The sequence below is a fragment of the Drosophila grimshawi genome, unplaced genomic scaffold, assembly GCF_018153295.1.
Source record: "Drosophila grimshawi isolate 15287-2541.00 unplaced genomic scaffold, ASM1815329v1 contig_311, whole genome shotgun sequence".
Taxonomy (NCBI): Eukaryota; Metazoa; Arthropoda; class Insecta; order Diptera; family Drosophilidae; genus Drosophila; species Drosophila grimshawi.
This window is the reverse complement of record NW_025063098.1, coordinates 24,775,553-24,797,046: the sequence shown is the minus strand read 5'-3', so window position 1 is coordinate 24,797,046 and position 21,494 is coordinate 24,775,553. Positions and strand designations below refer to the sequence as shown.

Here is a 21,494-nt window from a genome sequence, read left to right as displayed (position 1 = left end):
ACAGCCACGATCACAGCAATGTTGCTGCCATGCATGCAACATACGGCGTCGGTGGTGGAAGCAACAACTGCGGCAACAGTCTCAACAGCGTTTGCAATCAGCAGCAATTCAGTAACTACAGCAACATCAGCTGCAGCAGCAGCAACAACAATAACATGAACGCCAACGGTTACCTTGGCGCCGGCTGCAGCAGCAACGGCAGCAGCAATGATTATATGGCCAATGCGACGGCAGCTGCATATGTGACACCAGCAACAGCAGCAGCAGCAATGGCAACAACAACAACAATGCCAGCGGCAGTGAACACAACGACAATGCTGTCTAATTACTGCGATGCAGCGACTATGATGATGGCCGCTGCCGCTGTCAATGCAAATCAGTGCCTGCAACAACACCACCAACGTCTGCTGCTGGCCAGCAGCAACAGCAGCAGCAACAACAGCAGCATCAGCAGCAGCAACCACGAGCAACTGGCCACGGCAGCGAACATGGCCTCCGCCTCCTCGTCTTCGGCGGGGTCGCTGTCATCGACATCGTCCACGCCGACAGCAACGACAACCCAGCAGCAACAGCAACAGCAGCAACTGTCACTGCAGCAACAGTCGCTGCCATCGCCGCCAAATTTAATCGATATCAGTGAAGTTCCTCTCATTGTGGATGTCAAGTAGTGTAATTATTTATGCATATTGAAAAACAAACAAAGAAAACAAAAAAAAAAAGTCTAATGAAAAATGTAAAAACAACAAAAAAAAAACCGAATCGTGTAGCTTAATTGTTTTAAAATCTCCTTTAGTTGTTGTAACTTGTACATAAACAAATTTCAACTTTCTCCCAAGGCGCCCACAACTGACAACCAAATGCGGTTTTGTATCTTGTAGATAGCAAGCTGCTCCCTGGTTGCAAGTTGACCGTATATCTGGAAAAACTTTGAAGCGTTCAACGTTCAACGTTTTTGGGCGTCAATCATTTCTACTATATGTCTGTATAATATTTAAAGGCACTGAGTTCTACTTAATTTTTAAAGCAAAAACTAAAGTTAAAATTCTGATATATCCCTTCACAAAATAATGAAAAGAAAATCCATAAAAAGACAATGTAAATCTATGTTAGGCAAAATATTTATGTATTTCTTGTAGCATATACATATATAGATACTAGACAGCCAACTACTATATAGTTCTATGCGATCTATAGTGTACTTTACTCTAATTTCCCAGTGGTTTGCAGAATTATACCAAAAATATATTTTTACTTTATGTGTGGCAATTATATTTTGTGTGTGCTTTATACATTTTTTACTTTATTTTACTTTAAGTAAAATGTAAAAAAAAAATTAACATCAAAAGAAATTAAGAAAATCAAATTCTCAACTGCTCCAAACCATATCTCAAAGATGTGGTCAATTTAACAAAATACATATATTTTATTTAAATAATTTTGTAATGCAAAATTTAGCAAATTTATTATTTTTTATACAAATATTAATAAAGCGGGCAAAACCAATTCAGTGCAAGTTTTCAGTTTTTAAACGATCTTTTAGACTAAGCATTATTTTATTTATATGTATAAATATAAACGTTTTATATATTTTATAATAATAAAAATTGCGTTTTTAAAGAACCTTTTCATTGTTTTTTTTATTCATCCTTTTCGAATAAATTATATTATTTTTTTTTTAATACATATATTTTTTACTCCCAAACGGGATTGAAGGCAGTCCATTCGTATAACTCCATCATAAATATATCATAGCTGTCTACGTCAAGATTTTTTCAATTTATGATTTCTGGTCTTATTATTATTAATAATTATCTTTTAATTGCTGCCAAAATTTGTATAGAAAATTGTGTTAAACACTTTTTAAAAATATAACAAATCACCATTTAATAGCCGAAATAATATTTTCGTGACTTTCAAGCAGTGTCAAGTATTCGCGCGTTCCTGATAAGAAATCATTGTATAAATATGATTAAACTACACAGTAATTAAATAAATACAGTTACTTATTGAAAAAAAAATCGCGTGATCGCGTGTAAATACATTTTCGAGGTGGGAAATTTGTAAAATAATTGATAATAAATGTCAACCGAATGGTAAATAAATTAAAATAAAGAAAAAACGTCGAGCTGGGCAAGCGCATCTATAGTATAGATCAAGTACATATATATGTTAACCTTATCACAGTTGATAGTCGCTATAAAGAGAGAGAGAGAGAGAGAGAGAGAGAGAGTGTATATACTATGTATGTATGTGTGTGCGAAAAATATTGACTTCATAAAAAACAAGAAAAAAAAAGAATCAGCAAAACAATAATTCTCCGCATTATACAAAAACGTTGATTGCTGTAATCAAAATATATATATTTAAGTATTAATTAGTATACAAGAAGATAAAAGAAAAAATGTTTGTTTTTGATAATTTCGATATGGAAATCAAGTGTCAGTTAAATTAATTTTATTTAATAAATACAAAAAATATCTAAGCATGAAACATTTTTCCAATTTTCAATTGACCATATTTCATGGCAATTCTCTCCCCCACAACATTATAATTTGGATATGTGCTGAAAAATGAATGCCCAAGTCATGCTGCAGTTAAGGTGTGCGACCTCTATACAAATGACCCACGGCATGGGCCGGCATGGGCAATTACCCCGAACTGCTCCAAAATTGCCAATAATGAGACATGCAGCTCGCGCGCTTAGCCTCTGTAATGGATTGCCATGGATTGGTATCAATTGCAGGTCAATTCCTCAACGCCACGAAATTTCACGCGCCGACAAGATAATCGTCGCACATAATGCCGGGATTCCCTAGTTTGCTTCAAGCACCAAGACCATGCCCCAGTCAAAGGATCGTGCAACGCAGACAGCGTGTTGCCAGCCAATGAACAAATTACGGTTGTCTTGTGGGCCGTCGCTGCCGTTGCAGTTTCCGTTGATGTTGCTGTTGCTGTTGCTGTTGCCGTTGCCGTTGCGGATACCGAATGACAAATTAGATATCGAAAACAACAATTTGATCGACAGGCGATCGCCACTGAAACGAGCCGAAAAGTACAGCAAAACAAGAAAGAACAGCTAAATTGAGCACACCGAAAAAACCATGCCCTTGCCAAACTGTCCGCAACTAAATTAAAATTCCAACTTGCAAACTTCATGATTTTCGCCGGGATGTCCTAGATTACAACATGATATATACATTGAATGCGGCCGACGGATATAGTTAAAGTTAGCCGGACACTGACCAAGAAAATCTTTGCCTTGTGGGATGAGCAAAGAGTTGTCCTCAAGAGCGATACAAATTTTATGAAAAAATTACAATACCTATTGCAAGGGTATCCAAAATAAAGATTGCTGTTCGGTTCGAACCGTGAGTCGAAATTGCCAGCGAAAATAAGGAAGGCATTTTCTGCGGTTGGGGCAAGCGTATCCAAAGGAGTTGATGAAGGTGTTGATTTGATTACTTTTATGTAAGCGAGCAACCCGAGTCAGCGCTAGAGCCCACAACAGATCTGGCTGCAGTTGAACATATTTTTTCCAAATCGTGATCGGGCCAATTTTGGATGGATCGATTTCGAGTTGCAGTTGTCTTCAATTGTGCCGACTTACTCACTGTGGGCACAAAGGGGAGAGGCATTCTCTGTGCATGCCCCGCGGCCAATATCTAAATGTGAAAAATGATTTGACTTTAATGGCCGCCACTGAGTGATCATCTCTGATCATCTCATCATCTGATGATGATCAGCGAAGCCTTGGACCCGCTGCCTTACCCCTCTAGGTGTTAAGATTTTGTGACCAATTGGCCGGATAATCCACAGCGTTGCCACCTTCCATCAGATCAGGCTGAAGTTAACGGCTGCAACTGCTCAACTATTTTGCATTCCACGCGATCCCCTCTCTTCGACATAAAACTGGAGTCTGACTAGGCAAACGATTGATTCGCTCTGCGGTTGGGAAACGTGGGAATTTGGCTTGAAGAATCGAAGGTGTGTCCGCACACTACTTTTTGTACAGCAAATTATCATCTTTACGAGCTGTAAATATGTTATGGAAAATTAGTCGAATTACGTGTATAGACTAGAGTTGACCACGACTGATGCAATAATGTGCAAATAATATATATGGGGCACATTATCTGTAAAAAAAAAAAACTATTCACTTTGTGGTGTTAACTTGCCGCAACTAATTTAGTTTATGTTGGACTTAACAAGATTAAATGTTACGAAACTTTGCAAATTACTTAAATATTAAATTTCATTATGGTTATTAAGGTAAGTGGAAATTATTACAATATTTAATTTAATTTTTATTGCATTTTCCTTACAAATTAAATAATGAAATATAATTTAAATTAAACAAAAAATAATAGGATCAGGAAGTGCATCATATAAGGAAAAATTTCGAACTTTTAACATTTATTATAATTGATTATATTTTTTTCTTGTCAAAATATTTTATCATCTTCATTAATTTCTCTTTATTTATTTGTACAGTTTGCAAGCCATTTGTATATTTGCAAAATTCTCCTGAAATCTTTATCAAATTAAATACGTGCAAAAATAGAAACAAAAAAGCTGCAATACAACAGTAAGAAGATATATGCTAAGCCTAAGCATAACTACTGTGTGGCACTTGGAACACCATGCCACATTGTTCAATGCAAACTCACACACAGAGAGAGTGACTCGCACAAAGCCGTCACAAAGACCCAAAGATATTAGTGGGCATTTTTCAATCCTTTGACGATGGTCAAAATAAAATATTATTTCGCGCGTTAATACGCAAAAATAAGCGACTGGTTGGGTGGCTGTTGCGGCTAGGCGGGTGGGCACCCATGAACTGGTATCCCAACCCCCTGGCCCCTAACCCCGCTGAGGTGTTGTTTGGCTGAGAAGTTATGATGCGGAGCTGTGCGTTGCTTGCCGGCTCTGGCAATTGCGACGTGAATTTGTGACTCGTTAAGAGCGCGTGGCAATGCTCGGGGGCAAGGATAGGGGCCAGCACTGTGCACTGTGGTGGAAAATGAAACTTTTCTGCCAGAAATTAATAAGTTAAAAAATAAAGTGAAGGTCTTTGTGTAAGGAGTAAAAATAATGTTCCTAATATAAACCAATCAACTGATTTTAAAATAATATATGTTATCTGATTATCTCAATAGATCTGTTTTTAAGTAAATACCTCAATAATTAATTTAAAATGCTTTAATACATTTGATTTACATTTATTATTAATTTAAGTAGCCTTAGTACATTTTTTGTCGGAAATAGTGTCATTTTTGCCCATAGTGATGTGTTGCCTTTGCTTCAGCCAGGTCTACCAACACCATGGGTGGGCCACACGCTCCTCGGCTGGGCAAGATGCAAAATGCTTTTGACAATTTGTACTTGTTGCAGCGCGTTATAAATTATCAAATAGAAAATAGCATTCAATTTGATTTTCTGGCATGCGGTGTGAAATATGTGTAATTGGAAAACAAATTCCCATTGCCTAATTTATGACTTATGAAAATTGCAAGTTATTTATTATGACCCCACCACACTGCCACCCTTTCACTTCTGGGCTTGGGCCTGTTCGCTGTGCTAATTAAATTAGGAAATTCGTCTGGGACCAAAAGGCAAACATCGTGACAGAAATATGTACCACATAACCCCCATCCCCCTCCTTAATCAGCATACCCCCTCACTGAGACACAAAAAGGACCACATGTCCGAATCATTCGGGTATTCAATTTCATGCGCTTACAATAGATTTTATGTAAATTCTCTCGTAATGTGACAAAAAAGGGAAACACATTTCAATGACAGTTAGACAAAACATACGCATTGCTGAGAGTGGGTTAATGTGGAGAGGGGCAAGGGGCGGCATACACAAAAGGCGCTGACGTGCCTAATGAAATTGGACACCAGCGTTGTCCACTTCCCCCTCCCCCCTTTGAGTGCCGTCCCCTCCTCCAATCTGCGTTTGTCTTTTGCCATACTCATTTGAGCCAAATAAATTAATGTATCGTGCGCATGTCGAAAAGGAGCAAATGATAGAGAGGCAGAGGTAGAGTAAGGTGGGGGGGTGAGTGAGACAGAAAGAGATATAGATATAGCAACCCGAAAATTATGCAAATCACAGACAGAATCGGAGTCTGAATCGACTGCATATGCAAAATGTTTAACCCTTAATTGGCCCATACGGCCCCGGGGCGACATTCTCTGGCTCACCTATCGCTGACATTGATAGCCATCGCCAGTGAGCAGAGCCAGCGACTGATTTCAGATACCAACTCCAACTCCCGGGGCCGCAGACACAACTTTTTCAATTACACAACCGCTAACTGGAGCTGCCTTCGATATATGTACTTTTGTATGTGGGCATGTGTCTGACTCTGCCTCTAATCCCCTAACCTCATCTATCTATATATATATGTATATCCCTCTCTCTCTCTCTCTCTCTCTCTATCTATCTCTGCTGGCGTTGGCGTGAATTATCTGTGCAAACAGCCAGTGACAGGCGTTGAATTGCCACAGTTCGTTCTCTCTCTCTTTATGGTTGCAACTTGGACTGGGTCGCGCCGCAGTGTCCAGTGGCAGTTTGTCGCATAATATGTTAATCAGCGCTCCCTGACATGTCAAAGCAACATTTGCCAGCCTCGGAGTAGCATATAAATTGCGGGCGGTTTTGCAATTTTGCGAACAAACAACAAAATACAATATGGGTGGCATTCCAGTATTTCTGATTTAAGCATGATTACTCATGTGTTATTTATGGCCGACTTACACAGTTTGGAGATTGGGTTTGAAAGAAGTCTGCAATTTTCATAATATTTATTTATTTACGTTTGCATTTAAAGTTGCTTGATTATTGTAATTACTTCAGTAAAATCAAATTTAAATTAGATAAGTTTCAAAAAATACACAGAATACTTTATTTTGAGATACTCTTCCAAGCGCTTGCAACTTATGAGTGATATGGCTATCATAATCGGTAACAAATGAGGTATAATAAAGTAAGTTGAGCTTATCGAGTTCCTATTATACGGTATATAAATTAAATAACTTATGCTAAGAATTATTTCCAATCTTAACATATTACCTATGCAATTGCCGTAAAATAATAATTCGAAAATATTTATACGCAATCTGTCCAGTTACAGTTACACGAATGCATTTTTGCATGCTCATAATTTATCAGACGTTCTCTGCTCCCTTTATTAACGGACTCGCACACAATAAACGCTGGCGGATACGGTGAGGGGTGGGTGAGGAGTGTTTTTTTTTTTTGTTTTTGTTTTTTGGCAATAAATTGGCATTTAAATTAATACAAGTTGAATTATGTGGCCTGGGCGCTGTAGCCACCAATGGAGGCCAAAGGCAAAATCGTGGCGCAGCCCCCCACAGTGTTAATTTTCAATCAAAATCGCACATCCGAGAAATTATCATGAACTCAGCACAACAAAACATCTCTCTGTGTGTGTGTATGTGTGTGTGTGTGCCTGTGTGTGCCCTGGGAGATTATCAAATTGATTCCAATTAACACTTGCCACTGCATCAAAGCGTGCAGTTCGCTCGAGGTATGCAAACCTTATAAATATTTTACGATTTTTCGGTTAACAGTGCCACAACAAGCTGCGACTAAGTGTACCCAGCACCCACCATGCAACTGCTCCACCAACTTTACCATTCTAGTGGGAAATCAAGTTTATGGCGGCAAACCTTTTTTACGTTTTTACACCAAGCCCCCCAATGCCGAAAAACGCACATAAGTTAAGCGCACTTTGTCGTTATTCGTAATTCGCATTGACAAACGTTGCATCGGTTGGGAGCTTTGCCCATTCCCGCAACTCTTTTGCGCCCCAACAACTCATGCAGTTGCAACGGTTCCTTGCAATCCTTTCGTGCAGCTTGTGCGAAATGATAAATATTCCATAATTTCGCTTGGCATTCAATTTCGATTTGTGTGACACATAAATTACGAATTAACGCTTTAAGCTCAACGCCAACCAGTTGAGTGCTTCATGGCGAGTGCAAGCGACGAGGGGTAGTGGCACTGTCTTGGCCCTGGGGCCCAGTGGGTCACGGGTGGCCAAGCAACAACAACCACAATAACAACAACATTGTCTCATTGTGTGGCATTTTTTCGATCAATTTGGTAGGTGCGCATGTGTCGGCCTTATATATCACCTTCATCCTAGCTCCGCAAACTGTGGAACTGCCATAGGAAAGTCCGTTTGGACAGTTTTCTATTGGTTTGACTCATTGGTCTGTCAGTTAACTAATGTGAGTCAGATGTTACCCAATAATTAATAATATTTATATATTTATCGAATTTAAAACTATTTTTTATTAAAATTTATACCAAAATCTTATTAACTGAATTTTTATAGCTTTAATTAAGATGCAGTAAATATGTACTTGCTTGTCCAGTGAATTAGAGTGGACCTTTATTATCTGTTTGCTGAATCTGAAAACTTAATTAGCTTGAAAATTTATGAAGTTCATTGCATACTGAAATACATTAGCGTCAAGTTGGCATCTGAGGACCAAGAATAAAAGAACAGCTAAGTTAAATCAAAATAATTTCCTTAGAAGAGGATTTCCTGCCGCTTGCCGTGAAACTTGCGCAGAGTATGCAAAAGAGGCGGGGTGAAATTTGTGCGAAAAGAAGTTCAAAAATGGCATTAGGGCTGCCAGCAATGAGGCATACGAAAAGTGAAAGATACGCACAAAAGATGATTAATAAGCTCAAAGGCACACACACATACACACACAGTCTACTGCTTTCCAACTCAGCGGTAAATAGAAAGAAAAGAGCGAGGAAATCTGCACTTTCCCTTTGGACCTGTCGCAAGACAAATGTTCTTGCTGCGTGGTCGCTTTCACAGTTAATTTAAGTTGGCAGCGCCAAAGCGGATGCAGCTCCTGACACTGCCACCCATCCGATTCCCTATCCCCTATCCCCTCACCCGATTCCCCGTAGAAAATGCTGATTTTGTCAACTGTTTGCCACTGATAAAATTATTAGCTTTTCTTTGTTTCACCCAACGACCCCCCACAAAAATATTTGTGTCGCGTTTTGCCGCATTTTTGTATTAAAATGCAAATTTTTTGGATAATTTTGTTGTTTTTCTCATAATCAGTGGCCAAACAGGGCAGAGCGATGCCCGCACCCGAATCTCCCCCTAAGAAAAAGAAAAACCACCCAAAGCTCATCCATTTTACCAGGACAGAGCACATCCTGTCTAGCGGTTGCACTTGGCTGATGATGAATAACCTCGGCGTATGTTTCGCCCACCCTCCCACCCCACCCCCACCAACTTTCAAAACTCAAGATGTGGTCTGTAGTGTTGCATAACCTACGGCTATGTTTTTAATTTCCAGCTCGTAATTGGACCGGCTGATTGTTATTTATTTTTTTTAATTAGCCAGCCTTATGAACTGGGAAATATACATTTTAAAATAATACATAATTGGCATTGTTTTGAACTAGCACGCATTTATTATGAATCTTTGTCTGGCTCAAGTTTTTTTTATTCAAATTCGAACTAGAATTATTTAACGATTTATATTTTTGATGACGATGACAGTTTAACGAAAAATAGCACGGCTGAATGCATCTGTGCGCAATTAAACGAATATTCAATAGATTTGAAATATAGGCTATTCTCCAAATTGATGTTAGATGATATAATAGATATCAACTACATCCCAATCATAACTGCAAAGGCATCAAGTGGCTGTGTGGTCCCATTTGGATATCTGCATACATACGTGCCTCGCAGCGGTAAAATGTATGTATAAATTTATCTGGGATCTGGGCAGCCAACGCGACATTGTATGAACCTAGTCTCACATAAAAGACATTACCAATTAAACTTATTTGACGATTAATTACACGTCGCTTCTTAATCGCGTGCTGACGCCAGTCAGGCAGCCTCAGCCAGCTTCAGCTTCAGCTTCAGCAAAATGTGTGCTATCAAAACAACCAGCAACAACAACAACAACAACAGCAACAAAAGGCAATAACAATTGGAGCTGTGGCAGCTGAAGTACAAATTCATTTGCTGCTAAAGACGCTAGAACGATCGGAACTTGCATGTCGTGTCATAATCTTGATGAATGCATAATTGCATGCCTCGACATGAGGCACAGACCACGCCACAAGCGACCCCAGTGCAACACAACGCCCTGTGCAGCACACACCCCCCTGCCCGCCCCCTCAACAGTGCCTGCAATTTGCGGTTACGTGTTGCCATCTAATGGGCTTTAATGTCAACCAGCATAAGTGAACCTGGACGCATGAGCCAACTGCAGCTCAAGCAATTCTATTTTCAAAATATTTTCATATACTTTAATAGAGAACATTTCCCGAACATTTATAAGTTTTCTCTATACCCATTCAGTAATTAGTGAATAATTTCTTAAGGCACCCAAGCCGCTTGGGAAACTCATTCAATAAAGTAAAGCAAGCAGCGGGCGCTTCATCAATGGTTATCCACATAGCTGACCTAAATTATTCAATTCGTTTTTATTTATTCTTAATTTTTTGATTTGTTGCAATATTTCGATCTCTCTCTCTCTCCTTTTCTCTCTCTCTCTCTGTATCTCTCTCTTTCTCTCTCGCTTTGTATCTGTGCCTTGGTCTCTTATAAAGGGGGTTATATTAAAGGGGTCTCGTGTTGTTTGTGTAACTATTTATTCTAATTTGACCCGCTTATTTGCCACTCGACTAGCATTCTCACATTGGGGTCGCTTCTCGTTCCGAATTGGAATATGTGCTTGGAAGATATGAGGGGCCGCCGCCCGTTTACCCCGTTTACCCCGTTTTTAATTGCTCTAACAATGTCGCTCGATGCTTAAATGATGAATCACTTTTTCATTAAAATTTGACTTTGAGTGTGACCCTCATGTTGTTGCTGTTGACTTCTATGTGGCTAATGTGAGTAAATATCTCTTGAACGTTCGTCTCACTGATGGTAGAACAAGAAAACATTATTTTCTTTGAAAACGGAAAAATAAATAATAATAATAAATTCGATGGGAATACTTAAAGAAGTAAAGCTCTCTTAGCTTTGCAGCAGTTGGGGAGGATGCTAAATTTTCTGGACAAGAATTGTATTTTGAATAGCTTTCGAATAATTTTGATATGTATCCATTCAATTAAGTCTCATTCAATCTGGGGCAAGAGTGGTCATTCAACCTGCAGATTAAAGTAATAGGCATTTTGTTCATATATATATTTATTAATAAAAAAAATAATGATATACTTCTTAATGGTGCAGCTGAGAAAACTAAGTAGCTGTTTTTATCAATCAATTCGTACAGAATATAATATATAGAAACGATATATAATATAATATCCTAGAGCTACTTTTCTTATCCAATAATATTCGAGTTTCTCAACTTGAACATAATTTTAAATGCAATCCCAGGCAAGTTTTTAATTTAAGAAGTACTAAACCAGAAAAGATTTCAGCAACATACAGTCGAAATAAATATAAGTCCAATGGACTACAAATTGTCCGAGTCCGGGTCCGAGTCTGAGTTCAAGTCCAAGTTGAAGTTAAAGTCAAATATGCCAACTATTTGGTGGCTATCAATTTACAGACAAGAGCAAAGCGTGAAACAGCCAAATGAAACTGATACCAGGCGAATAGTATTGAGTCGAACTGTAGATTGTAAGACGAAGGGGGAACTATATATGGTAGGTGGCAAGTAGACAAAAGTCGAAGGAACAAGCACAACATGAATGAACCTTTTAACATACTTGTAGTTACTAATTCCAAGCGACAGGCGACATACTACAAATACAAAAGGACAAAAAGCAAAACAAATCGAATTTTTCATTTGTTTTCATTGTTGGCCATTTATAAAGAGCGGGCGAGGGGTTGGGGGAGAGCGACCCGAACAAAGTTGTATCAACAAAGTGACTAAATCACTGGGCAATGCTCCGGCTACCAAAGCAGCAGCAGCAACAGCAACAGCAGCAGCAGCAGCAGCAGCAATAATAGTTGTTGTTATTGTTGTTGTTCTTTTTGTTGGCCAAACAGATGCTATGCGAAGGTGTTGCCAATGCCATCGAGCCCAGCATACAAACATATATCGACAGGGCTATCCAGTTGTTGTTTTACGGATTCGAGAGTTTTTCAGGCACACGACCGTTTTTGGCACAAGCGATGCAATAAATTATCAGATGCACAAGGAGTCAAGGAGCTACTAAGATAAAGAGAGTGAGTGGGAGAGAGATAGCGAACGAGAGAGAGAGATGGGGAGAGACCACGCACACAACCAATTGACAACATAAAAGACCAAAACAAAGAGGCCAAAACACAAAACTCAGTCTCGAGCACAGAATGACCAGAATGACCAGAAGTATGGCCGAAAAGCGTATACGACAAACAAGACAAAATGCAGCCACATAAACACTGGACAGCATGCTGCGACCCCGAAGCCTGTATGTAGCCTGTAGCCTGAACCCAAATCTCAGTCCAGCTCTCTGCTCTCCGCTGTTCGCTTATCGGGCCAGAAGTCAGTCGGAAGCAGTCGCACAGCAGTCCAAATGACAACTTTGAGGGCAAAGTCAATGAGCGCCTTCCTGCTCCCAGTTGTCGTCTCCTACTCCGTCTGCTGCTGCTGCTGCTGCTGCTGATGCTACCAATGCCAGAGAGACAAAAGGATCCCGGCGCGTTCCATATCAAAACATGAATACAACGACAGCTAACAAAACTCTCAACATGCGTTGATATGTTGAAATGCTAAGAAATACTGCTCGAAACATGCAAAGACTCAAAATGCAGCACAGCAATGAAATAAAATAAAATACCCAAGAAAGAGCAGATAATATTATATAACAAAAGATTGAATACCCTTACCAATTACCCATTTAAGGCAATTTAGTGAAAGTTCAGTCTATGATTAATTAATACTTATAGTACTTAAATGTTCTTATAAAATAAATTAATACTTACACTTAGTACAAAGAAATTGCTTGAATCGCTTAAGTTATATGATGATACAGATATATACATGTTGACATATATCAACCGTTAGGGTATACAAAATTCAGTTATGTTCAGATTAAAAGATTATCATCAAAGTTGCGATGGAGTTAAATATATTGCCAACAATCACTCAAAATGCATCTAACTCTTAATTATACAATCATTTATTATAAAATATTACATTGTACGTATGTTAACAAAATAAATAAAATAAATCATTAATAAATAAATAATGACAACAAATTTTATAATTGGTAGTATGCTGCAAACGTTGAAACTAATTTATGCCTCAATCAGTTTGCAAACATAATTGTCTAAGCCAATTATTTGTATATATTTAACAATTCACTGTAAAAATATAAATATGCTGTTTCAACATTTCAATTAATGGAATGCCGACAATATATGGAAATCTAATGTTAATGAATATATACAATAATCAATATAGGTATAAAGTGCTGCCTGAGGCATTTCCGATCATTCTCGCAACTGAATAAAAATGATAAAAGTTTTTATGCTGCTTAGTTGAAAAATGAAAAAGTGCTTTCAAATAAATAATATATATGTTTAATTATACGAATGTATTCAATAATACAAGTGTTTTTAACAAGCTGCAATTAATTGTCAAGAAAAGATGAGATTACACTAGTGAAATAATAGGCAACGTGGATAGGTAGTAAATAAGTAAAGATTTTAGCACCTTTATAATTCCAACTAAATTTGATTCAAGCTGAAAATAATAACAACAACAACAAGTGATAGGAGCCTATTAAAGACTATCTCACTCACACATACACACTCTTTCACTCTCTCTCTCTCTCTCTCGCTCACTCTGTCTATATGGATGGGGCAGGCAACATGCTGCATGGCCCAATGATGCTGCTGCTGCTGCTGCTGCTACATGCTGTGCGCGATTCATGTTTGGTGATTAAAGTAAAGTTCGTAAATTTACAGTTTTCATCAAAGAGGCGACTTTTAGTGGACTGGACTCACCTTTAGCAGTGCAACAACAGCGCAGAGTTCAGTCCGGGTGACTGTGACGTTGACTCTGTGGCGACTCTGACTGTGACTCGGGCTCTGGCTGTGGTTCGAACTCCACATACACTTATACACCAGACAGCATAGTGCTCGCTCCTTTGGCTTTTCTAAACTGATTTCCAGCAATAAGCATTAGTTGAAAATTGCAATTGTTTTTCTTTTTTCGTACCCTGTACCTATTCAAAATTGATAAGCTGGGCATTCTGAAGTTGTGCCAGAGTATTTAACAGGCAAGCTGAGTGGCATACAACTTTTATTCTTGATCAAAATTAACAGACGAGGCGATGCCTATCCAGATAGAATAGAATATAAGCTGAATATTCAAATGAAGATTAATATATGGCTTCTATATTCAGGGATATTTCTGCTTTACAAAGTTGGTTTTTTAATGTATGAAAGTTTTAGTTACAGAGTAACTCCTGGTTGGTCATTGGCGACTAAGGCACCCTTTTTTTTGTTTTTTTAGCTAGCTAACTGTGGATAAGTGCAGTGCGCACCGCGGGGGAGTACCTAGACCCAAGCCCAGATCCAGGCCCAGTCGCAGTCGCAGTCGCAGTCTTAGTCCCAGGCACGACTCCACAACGAGGTCTGGGCAACTGGCACTGGCACTGGCACTGGCACTGGCACTGGCACACTCGGCACATCATCAACTTCGACAGCGAGCGCAGCCCCGAAAGAAATCCAATTGTATTTAACGAATTTTGAGTAACCCGAAAAGCATCTGTGGATACGATGGTGATGACGATGACGATGGCGATGCGCAGCGGTGCCTGGTGGCTGGTTGCCTGCTTGCCTAGTTGCTCTTAGCTGGTAACTGGCCAAAAGGTGCGCTGTGCCGTGAATCATATGGACACCATTAAATGGGAAAGGCTATAGCTAAGGCAATCACCAACACGCGTCAATTGCGCGCTGTGTGAGACCAGGCGAGCAAAAAAAGGAAGAAGAAAAAAATTGGTAAAGCTAAAGAAAAAATTTGTGGAAACTGCAAGAGGCAAACGGCAAAAAAAAACTTTGATCGCACACTGCTCTGAAATCTGACCGCGTTTTTCTTTGGAAATGCGCACAGATATGGCTAAGACTTGGACACCAGTTTGGGCGTGAAACTAAACCAGAATCTCTGTGACTAGGTTGTCATTGCTGGCGCATCAAACGATAAGAACCGCAAGCATTAATATACCTAATAACAACATTAAGGCCAGAATCTGTTTGGGACTAAGAATAATCAGATATCAATAAGTGCACTAAATCAGCTGCTTAAATTGCTGGTAATAAATGTAATTTGATTTTCACACACACACACACACACACAAACCGGTACACAACTGCAACTGTTGCTGCTGTGCATGCTGTTGCCGGCAACATTACTTAATTGCATTACCAAGGATATCACTACGAAATCGATCGTCACGGATTATCAACTTGTAATAGACCCACTGCTCTCCATATCGAAGCGTTAAATTATGCGTTGAAAGGGCTCCGCTTGCATTTCATGTTGTTGCCGTTGTTGTTGCTGTTGCTTTTGTTGTGGCTCATTGGACAGGTGTTGATTGCTCTGGTCAGGCTCTGGTTGCCAATTTATTGCCCGCAGCCGCAACTGTCGATTCGATTAGAATACGCTTGCAGCCTCGAACTTGCTGCAACACGATGTTCTTGCCGCTGCCGCTGCGGCTGCTGCTGCTTGTTGTTGCTGTTGTTTTTATTGCTATTGTTGTTGCCGATGTGCATACACTTGCCGGGCGAACGTGTTGCAAATTATTGCCACTTGTACGTGACTCAAGCGACGACAACAGCCACACGCAAATTCAAGTCGAATTGAGTTGGGTGAGCAGATTGATCAAATGCAACAAGAAATACATATTGCATTTTCCGAAAACATAAGGAAATGTAATGCACATTTGTATGATAGGTAAGAAATAAATTGAATAAAATAAATAAATTGAATAAATATTCTTCTATATTCAAATTGTTCTCGGAAATGAAAACCAGACTTCAGTAAATAGTAAAATCAAACAAATCAGAAGCAGAACATAATTTTCCTCCCTAGTAATATGATATGATTAATAAAAATATTTGTTTTTCAATTATAAGCATTACATTAACAAGCCAACATTCAAATACAAAATACAACTAAACTTCATGAGTGTTCATATATTTGGAATATTTATATAATATTTAAAAAAATTCCTTACAAATCACGTTTTATTAATTAGTTGTAAATAGTTTGAACTCTTAATTCATTTATTTATCATTGCCATAAATTCCGGGTTCAATTAATGTCTGCTTTATTTTGTTTAACTAACAAATTGAACAAAACTTTGCAATTGCAGTTCAATTGCAGCAACATGACTTCATTTTGTAGTTGCAGTTGCGGCTGATGCTGCTTGTTGCTGCTATTTTTGCTGCTGTTGCTGCTGCTGTTGTTGTTGTTGTTGTTGTTGATTGTTGCGGTTGTTGCTCGCATTTGAAAGACAATCATCGAGTGCTGAGCTGCTGAACCGCTGAACAACCACTCAGTGGCTCCGTTGAGGCAAAAGCATTGCAATTTGCTTAAAATTTGAGTTCAGCTGCGGGTCAAGCAACTGCCGGCTACTGAATTTCGGCGAGGGCGCTACAAAAATCACATTTTTTTTTCCCCTCCTAGTTTTTGGTATCTCAAGTTGAGCATTCAAAATTGATTTTGATAAAAATCGCTAAGCAGCAACAGCAGCAGCAGCAACAGCAGCAACATTTTTTATTCAAACAATAACGTGCCAAAAGTTTGCTACTGCATTTTAAATATTTATAATCTCGAGTTTGTCATTGCCCGCCCCACCAGCCCCATTAGCAACCCATCCCCCACTCCACACCGTCCGCTCCTCAGCAACCCCTTCAGCGCCAGCTGCTGTTGTTGTTGATATTTTTGTTTTGGCTGTGGCTTTTATTAAGTTTGTTGGGGCGCACGTTTTAGTTGTAGCTGGAAAAATTTGACTTGAACATGAAAAATATCTTGTTTAGATTTTAATTTGTAGATAGACGAGAAGTAGACTTAATTATCATTTTTTATTTTTGTCTGCCAATGTCGGCATACACATACATACATACATTTATACATACATAATGCATTGGGATAACTTTGAGGGCGGCTCTCAGTTGTCGACTGTTTCATTTTGGCCAACTTTCTATGGCGAAATTTCGCCAGAGCCACTGCATAATCATTTCCCAGCAAATCTATGCGCATCTCCCACTCGATGCTATGCAAATGTATTTTGTATCCACCGAATTAAGCGCAAAGCAGCACAAGAATGCACAAAACAAGAGAGAGAGTGAGAGAGAGAGAGAGAGAGTGAGAGAGAAGTATAGAGATACATAGCTGGCAAGCGGTAGCTGTAGTTTGGAGCTACTCGCTAGGTAAACATATTTTCCATGTCGATGCCATCGATTGCGTTATGCAAAATATATGCAAATGCCATAAATACGAGTAAGACCGAACCAGACCCGAACCGAAAACTCTAGTCCAAAAGACACAAAGTGACGCAGCAAAGGAAAAACTGTTTTTCACCAGAATCGTACATTGTAGTTGTTGCCATTACTGGTGCTGGTGTTGTTGCTGTTGCTGTTGCTGGTGTGGAAGCCGCTTTGATACGTTGCGATGCCAAGATTTGTGAAATTTATCGGCCAAGTGATTGGTTAGGTGTGGGTGTGGGTCTTGGGTATGGCGGATGGTGGATGGTGGATAGGGAAGCTATTGTGTATTCTTGGAACGGTAGTTAGTGGCTCGCTTTGAATAATCGACGACTTTGACAACATTTGAATATCGTTTGGTAGTCACTTGCGTTGCGGAGTTTGCTTGCAGTACCACGCGAAAATTGAGTTGGTGAAAGAATAAATCTGCACAATCACGAAGTTGAACCCATCTGTCTGCCGTTTGTAATTGACCCGAGTTATACGAAATGCCTTTAAGTGGGATGTTAAGGTGTCTTTTTCATGTTCCCTCTACGAGGATCATGAAAGGCTTGTCGACAATCAGACGAGAAAGTTTTGCTCTGTCACCATAAACAATAACTGGGTTGTTGAATTGGGAATCTATCAATTCAATATTGTACCACTTTATCAACAAATTTAAAATGGCAAGTGTTTTCAAAATACAGTTAGTCAATAGAATATTTGATTTAAAAATGTTGTAGGTTCTTTATGCTGTAAGATTTTTTTTATGGTCAGCAAGAGAGACAAATAAAACCATAAATCTTTGAGCAAATAGCACTCAAAAAGCAATAAGACTATTTCAACGCCATTGTGTGCTAAGTAGATTTGGAAAAGGCGATACAAATTTCACCCAAGAATACCATTTCAGACAATGACCAACATCAGATCCGAAGACCAGACGCATGCAACCCAATTGCAGTTGCAGTTGCAGCCAATACGCATTTCCATGACAATGCCGCAATGACAAAGGCAAAGAAACTGAAGGCAGAATCGGAGGCTGCTGCCTACGGGCTAATCTATGAGGCAAATCACAGTAAAAGATGCGCCATATGCTTCCCGGAAGGATCGTGGCTGGCCCTTGTCCAGTTGATGCTGAATCAATTTGTTAGGAGAGTAGCCAGAAATGTTTAGCGGGAAAACAAAGGCGAAACAAGGCGACTGGAGAGGCGTGTGACGTTTACACACATTGTGGGCTACTTAAGATACCAGTTTCGAGGGTGGTTTGCTTTCTGGTCTGCTGTCAGTTTCAGTTGCAGCGGTGCGGGTGCCCAAAATAAATGGACAAAAGGCTGCTAGCTGTGCAGGTAATCGGATTGTTTAGCCAAGATAATTGCTGGATTTTTAGCCAGCTGCTGATTACAGAAGCAGAAGATGCCGCCAACTTATGCAAAAATGCCTCGAAAATGATGCCACAAGATGTGGAGTCAAAGTTTAGCACCTCACCAACCTCGTAAATAGATAGCAAGCGGGGGGTACGAAGAAGAGGCAGAGGCAGCAGCTGATCGCTTATCGCCATAATTCCACTCACCACATTCAAGAACCACAGCAACAACAAGCACAATATGGCACAATTTTTTGGCGGCAGCCGTTGAGTTATGCCAAGGATGAGGAAGCATTCACAGTGCCAAAAGTGTCACACATGCAACGTCATCGTTGTCGCGAGCCACAGTCAAAAAAAAAAAAAAACAAAAAAAAAAGAAAAGAAAAGAAAACAAGATGCATCTCAGCAACCACAACACGATATTTGTTGTTGTGTTCTGGACCAGCCGGCATTCGGTCTCTGTATGAGGCTTTATCTGATCGCAGGCATCAATAAGTTTGGCCTATGGCTGACCAATAAGCTGTGGTAGCCCAACAACAATATCGATAAGGCAAACAACGTTCAGTTGCTTACCCAAAAAGACAAAACCAAGAATATCTTCAAGATGTTTTCAAGAAATCTGCCAAAATAACTGCTGAGACATTGCATGTAGAATGTGTGGAATTCAGATTTTTTGGCGTTTTATTATCGCATGAGATGCAAAAATGAGAAACAATATATGACAATGTTGAAAGTTGATTTTATCAAATGAATATACATATATATTTTATGCTACAAACAGCAAAGGAATACGAATTGAACTAATTGATGAAAGATAAGAGAGAAATTGATACCTATGAATGTGATCAACATATATAATTTCAAAGAGAAGAAACAAATCAAATATTTGAGAGTGGTTCAAGATACCTTTTCCAAATGGATATCAAAATATAATACATTTATTACAACAAGGAAGCAATGAAAAGGAAAGGAATAAATAGATAGTCATAAAAATGAAATATATTTGAAGTCATCAAAGAATACGACTCTCATTCCCCGGTATATAGATGAATTGAGAAATTTCTTTGTCTTGCAGTCAATTACAATATGTAAGTAAAGTTATTATTGTGAATTGCTTAATCAAACATTGTGCATTTGCAAGTGGAGGGGCAGTTCGTTTAAGTACATATGTGTGAATAGATGAAAGTACATCAATTAAAACTAATAGAACAATTAAAGAAATGCACCCAGCGAGAGACGGCTAAAGAGAGAGAGTGCGATGCCAAATGAATGTAGATAGAAACAAAACATGTGCGCCGCATGCGGAACTGTGATGAGTGATGAGAATTTTGTAGTCGCCGACTTTGGCAATTAAACAAGATGAATAAATAAACGCATGAATGAATGAATGAATGAATGAGTGTGTGGGAGTGAGAGGGCATATAATTTCTTAACTCTAATTCCCAAGAAGCGCACACACAAATTGGACAAATGGGCGCTTTGGGATGAAATAGAATTTCTACATAAATGAGGCAAGCTTATAGCGTTGCCAGCGAAGGCGTTACCCGAGTTGCAAAGTGCACAAATAGTTAAACGGCAACAGCATTTGTAGATGCAGTTACAGTTGCAGTTGCAGTTGCAACAGTTGCTACTGCCAGCCACTTGTAATTGCGGGCAACATGCAATTTTGAGACAGCTGCTGACAAGCAGATCTGAAGACGTTAACAATTTGCGCTATGAATTATGAAAATGTTGTGTGTATCAAGCAAAATGCCAAGTCTCTGCTCTAATTAACTAAGTGCGAGGCGAGCAAGCAGCGAGTGGCAATCAGCAATCAGGGTTCGTTGCGGAGCGGTCGCAGATCCCATTTTTGGCTTCATGCATTTTTAATTCCCTTAATAGCTTTTTGTCTCTGTGCCCCGACATTGATGGACCAGCCACAAAAACGCCAAACAAAACCAAAAATTAAAACACCAAACATTTTTTGGTAGTCACAGCTGCCAGTGCGCCACCCACACCACCCACACCAACCACAAGCCCAGATTAAGCGGTTGTTGGTAAAAGTTTCCGTTGGATCGGTGAAAAGTTGTGATGTTACCTGGGTACGCAGCTGTTAGCCAACTAAGCGCAACGTGTCGTCCATCAAAATTAATTACAAAAGACGCACACAGTGCAGGCCACAGTTTTCGGTGGCATGGCGGAAGTTGGCAAGCTCAAAAGTTAAAAGGGGGCCCGGCGCCAGGGCAATAAGCCAGCCAAGTGGCGCCCTCTAACGGACCTCATGGTAAACACCAGCCCAGCGCCCACCTCCCAGAGCCATGTCCCCATCCGTCAACGCTGCCAGCCGCTTAACAAGTTGCAACAAACTCGACAAACTTTACAAAATGATAAATTGTCGCACCCCACTACCCAATTTTTCGCCTTAGCCTCTCTGGTTTTTCTGCTAGTCAGCAAAAGCAAAAAAGCGTTGCATACTTTGGGGCGACGATTTTACAATCCAATTGGCAGCGAGCAGTCAATTTGATTGTGATGTGATTGAACTTTTTGTTGGTTGTGTTGCAGGGGGCACAGTTTTGTAAATGTAATACAATTGTTTACATTATTGGTAATTAAACGCTTATTAGCTGGCTGACTTTTCTAAGAATTTACAAGGAAATTGTTTGATAACAATTATCAGCTAATCGGCAACAATTGTAAGCAAATTCCATTCC

General features: G+C 39.4%; 1 protein-coding gene across 1 annotated transcript; it reads left to right on the top strand.

Annotated features, from left to right (window-relative positions):
* The first annotated feature begins 29 nt into the window (after positions 1 to 29).
* Positions 30 to 668, top strand: LOC122322507 (kinase and exchange factor for Rac A-like). The gene has a single exon (XM_043215006.1). The coding sequence runs from the start codon at positions 30 to 32 to the stop codon at positions 666 to 668; it is 639 nt and encodes a 212-aa protein (XP_043070941.1).
* Positions 669 to 21,494: the final 20,826 nt, after the last annotated feature.

Excerpts from the sequence above, each read along its gene's own strand:
- LOC122322507 (XM_043215006.1), top strand. The coding sequence starts at position 30 with ATGCATGCAACATACGGCGTCGGTGGTGGAAGCAACAACTGCGGCAAC.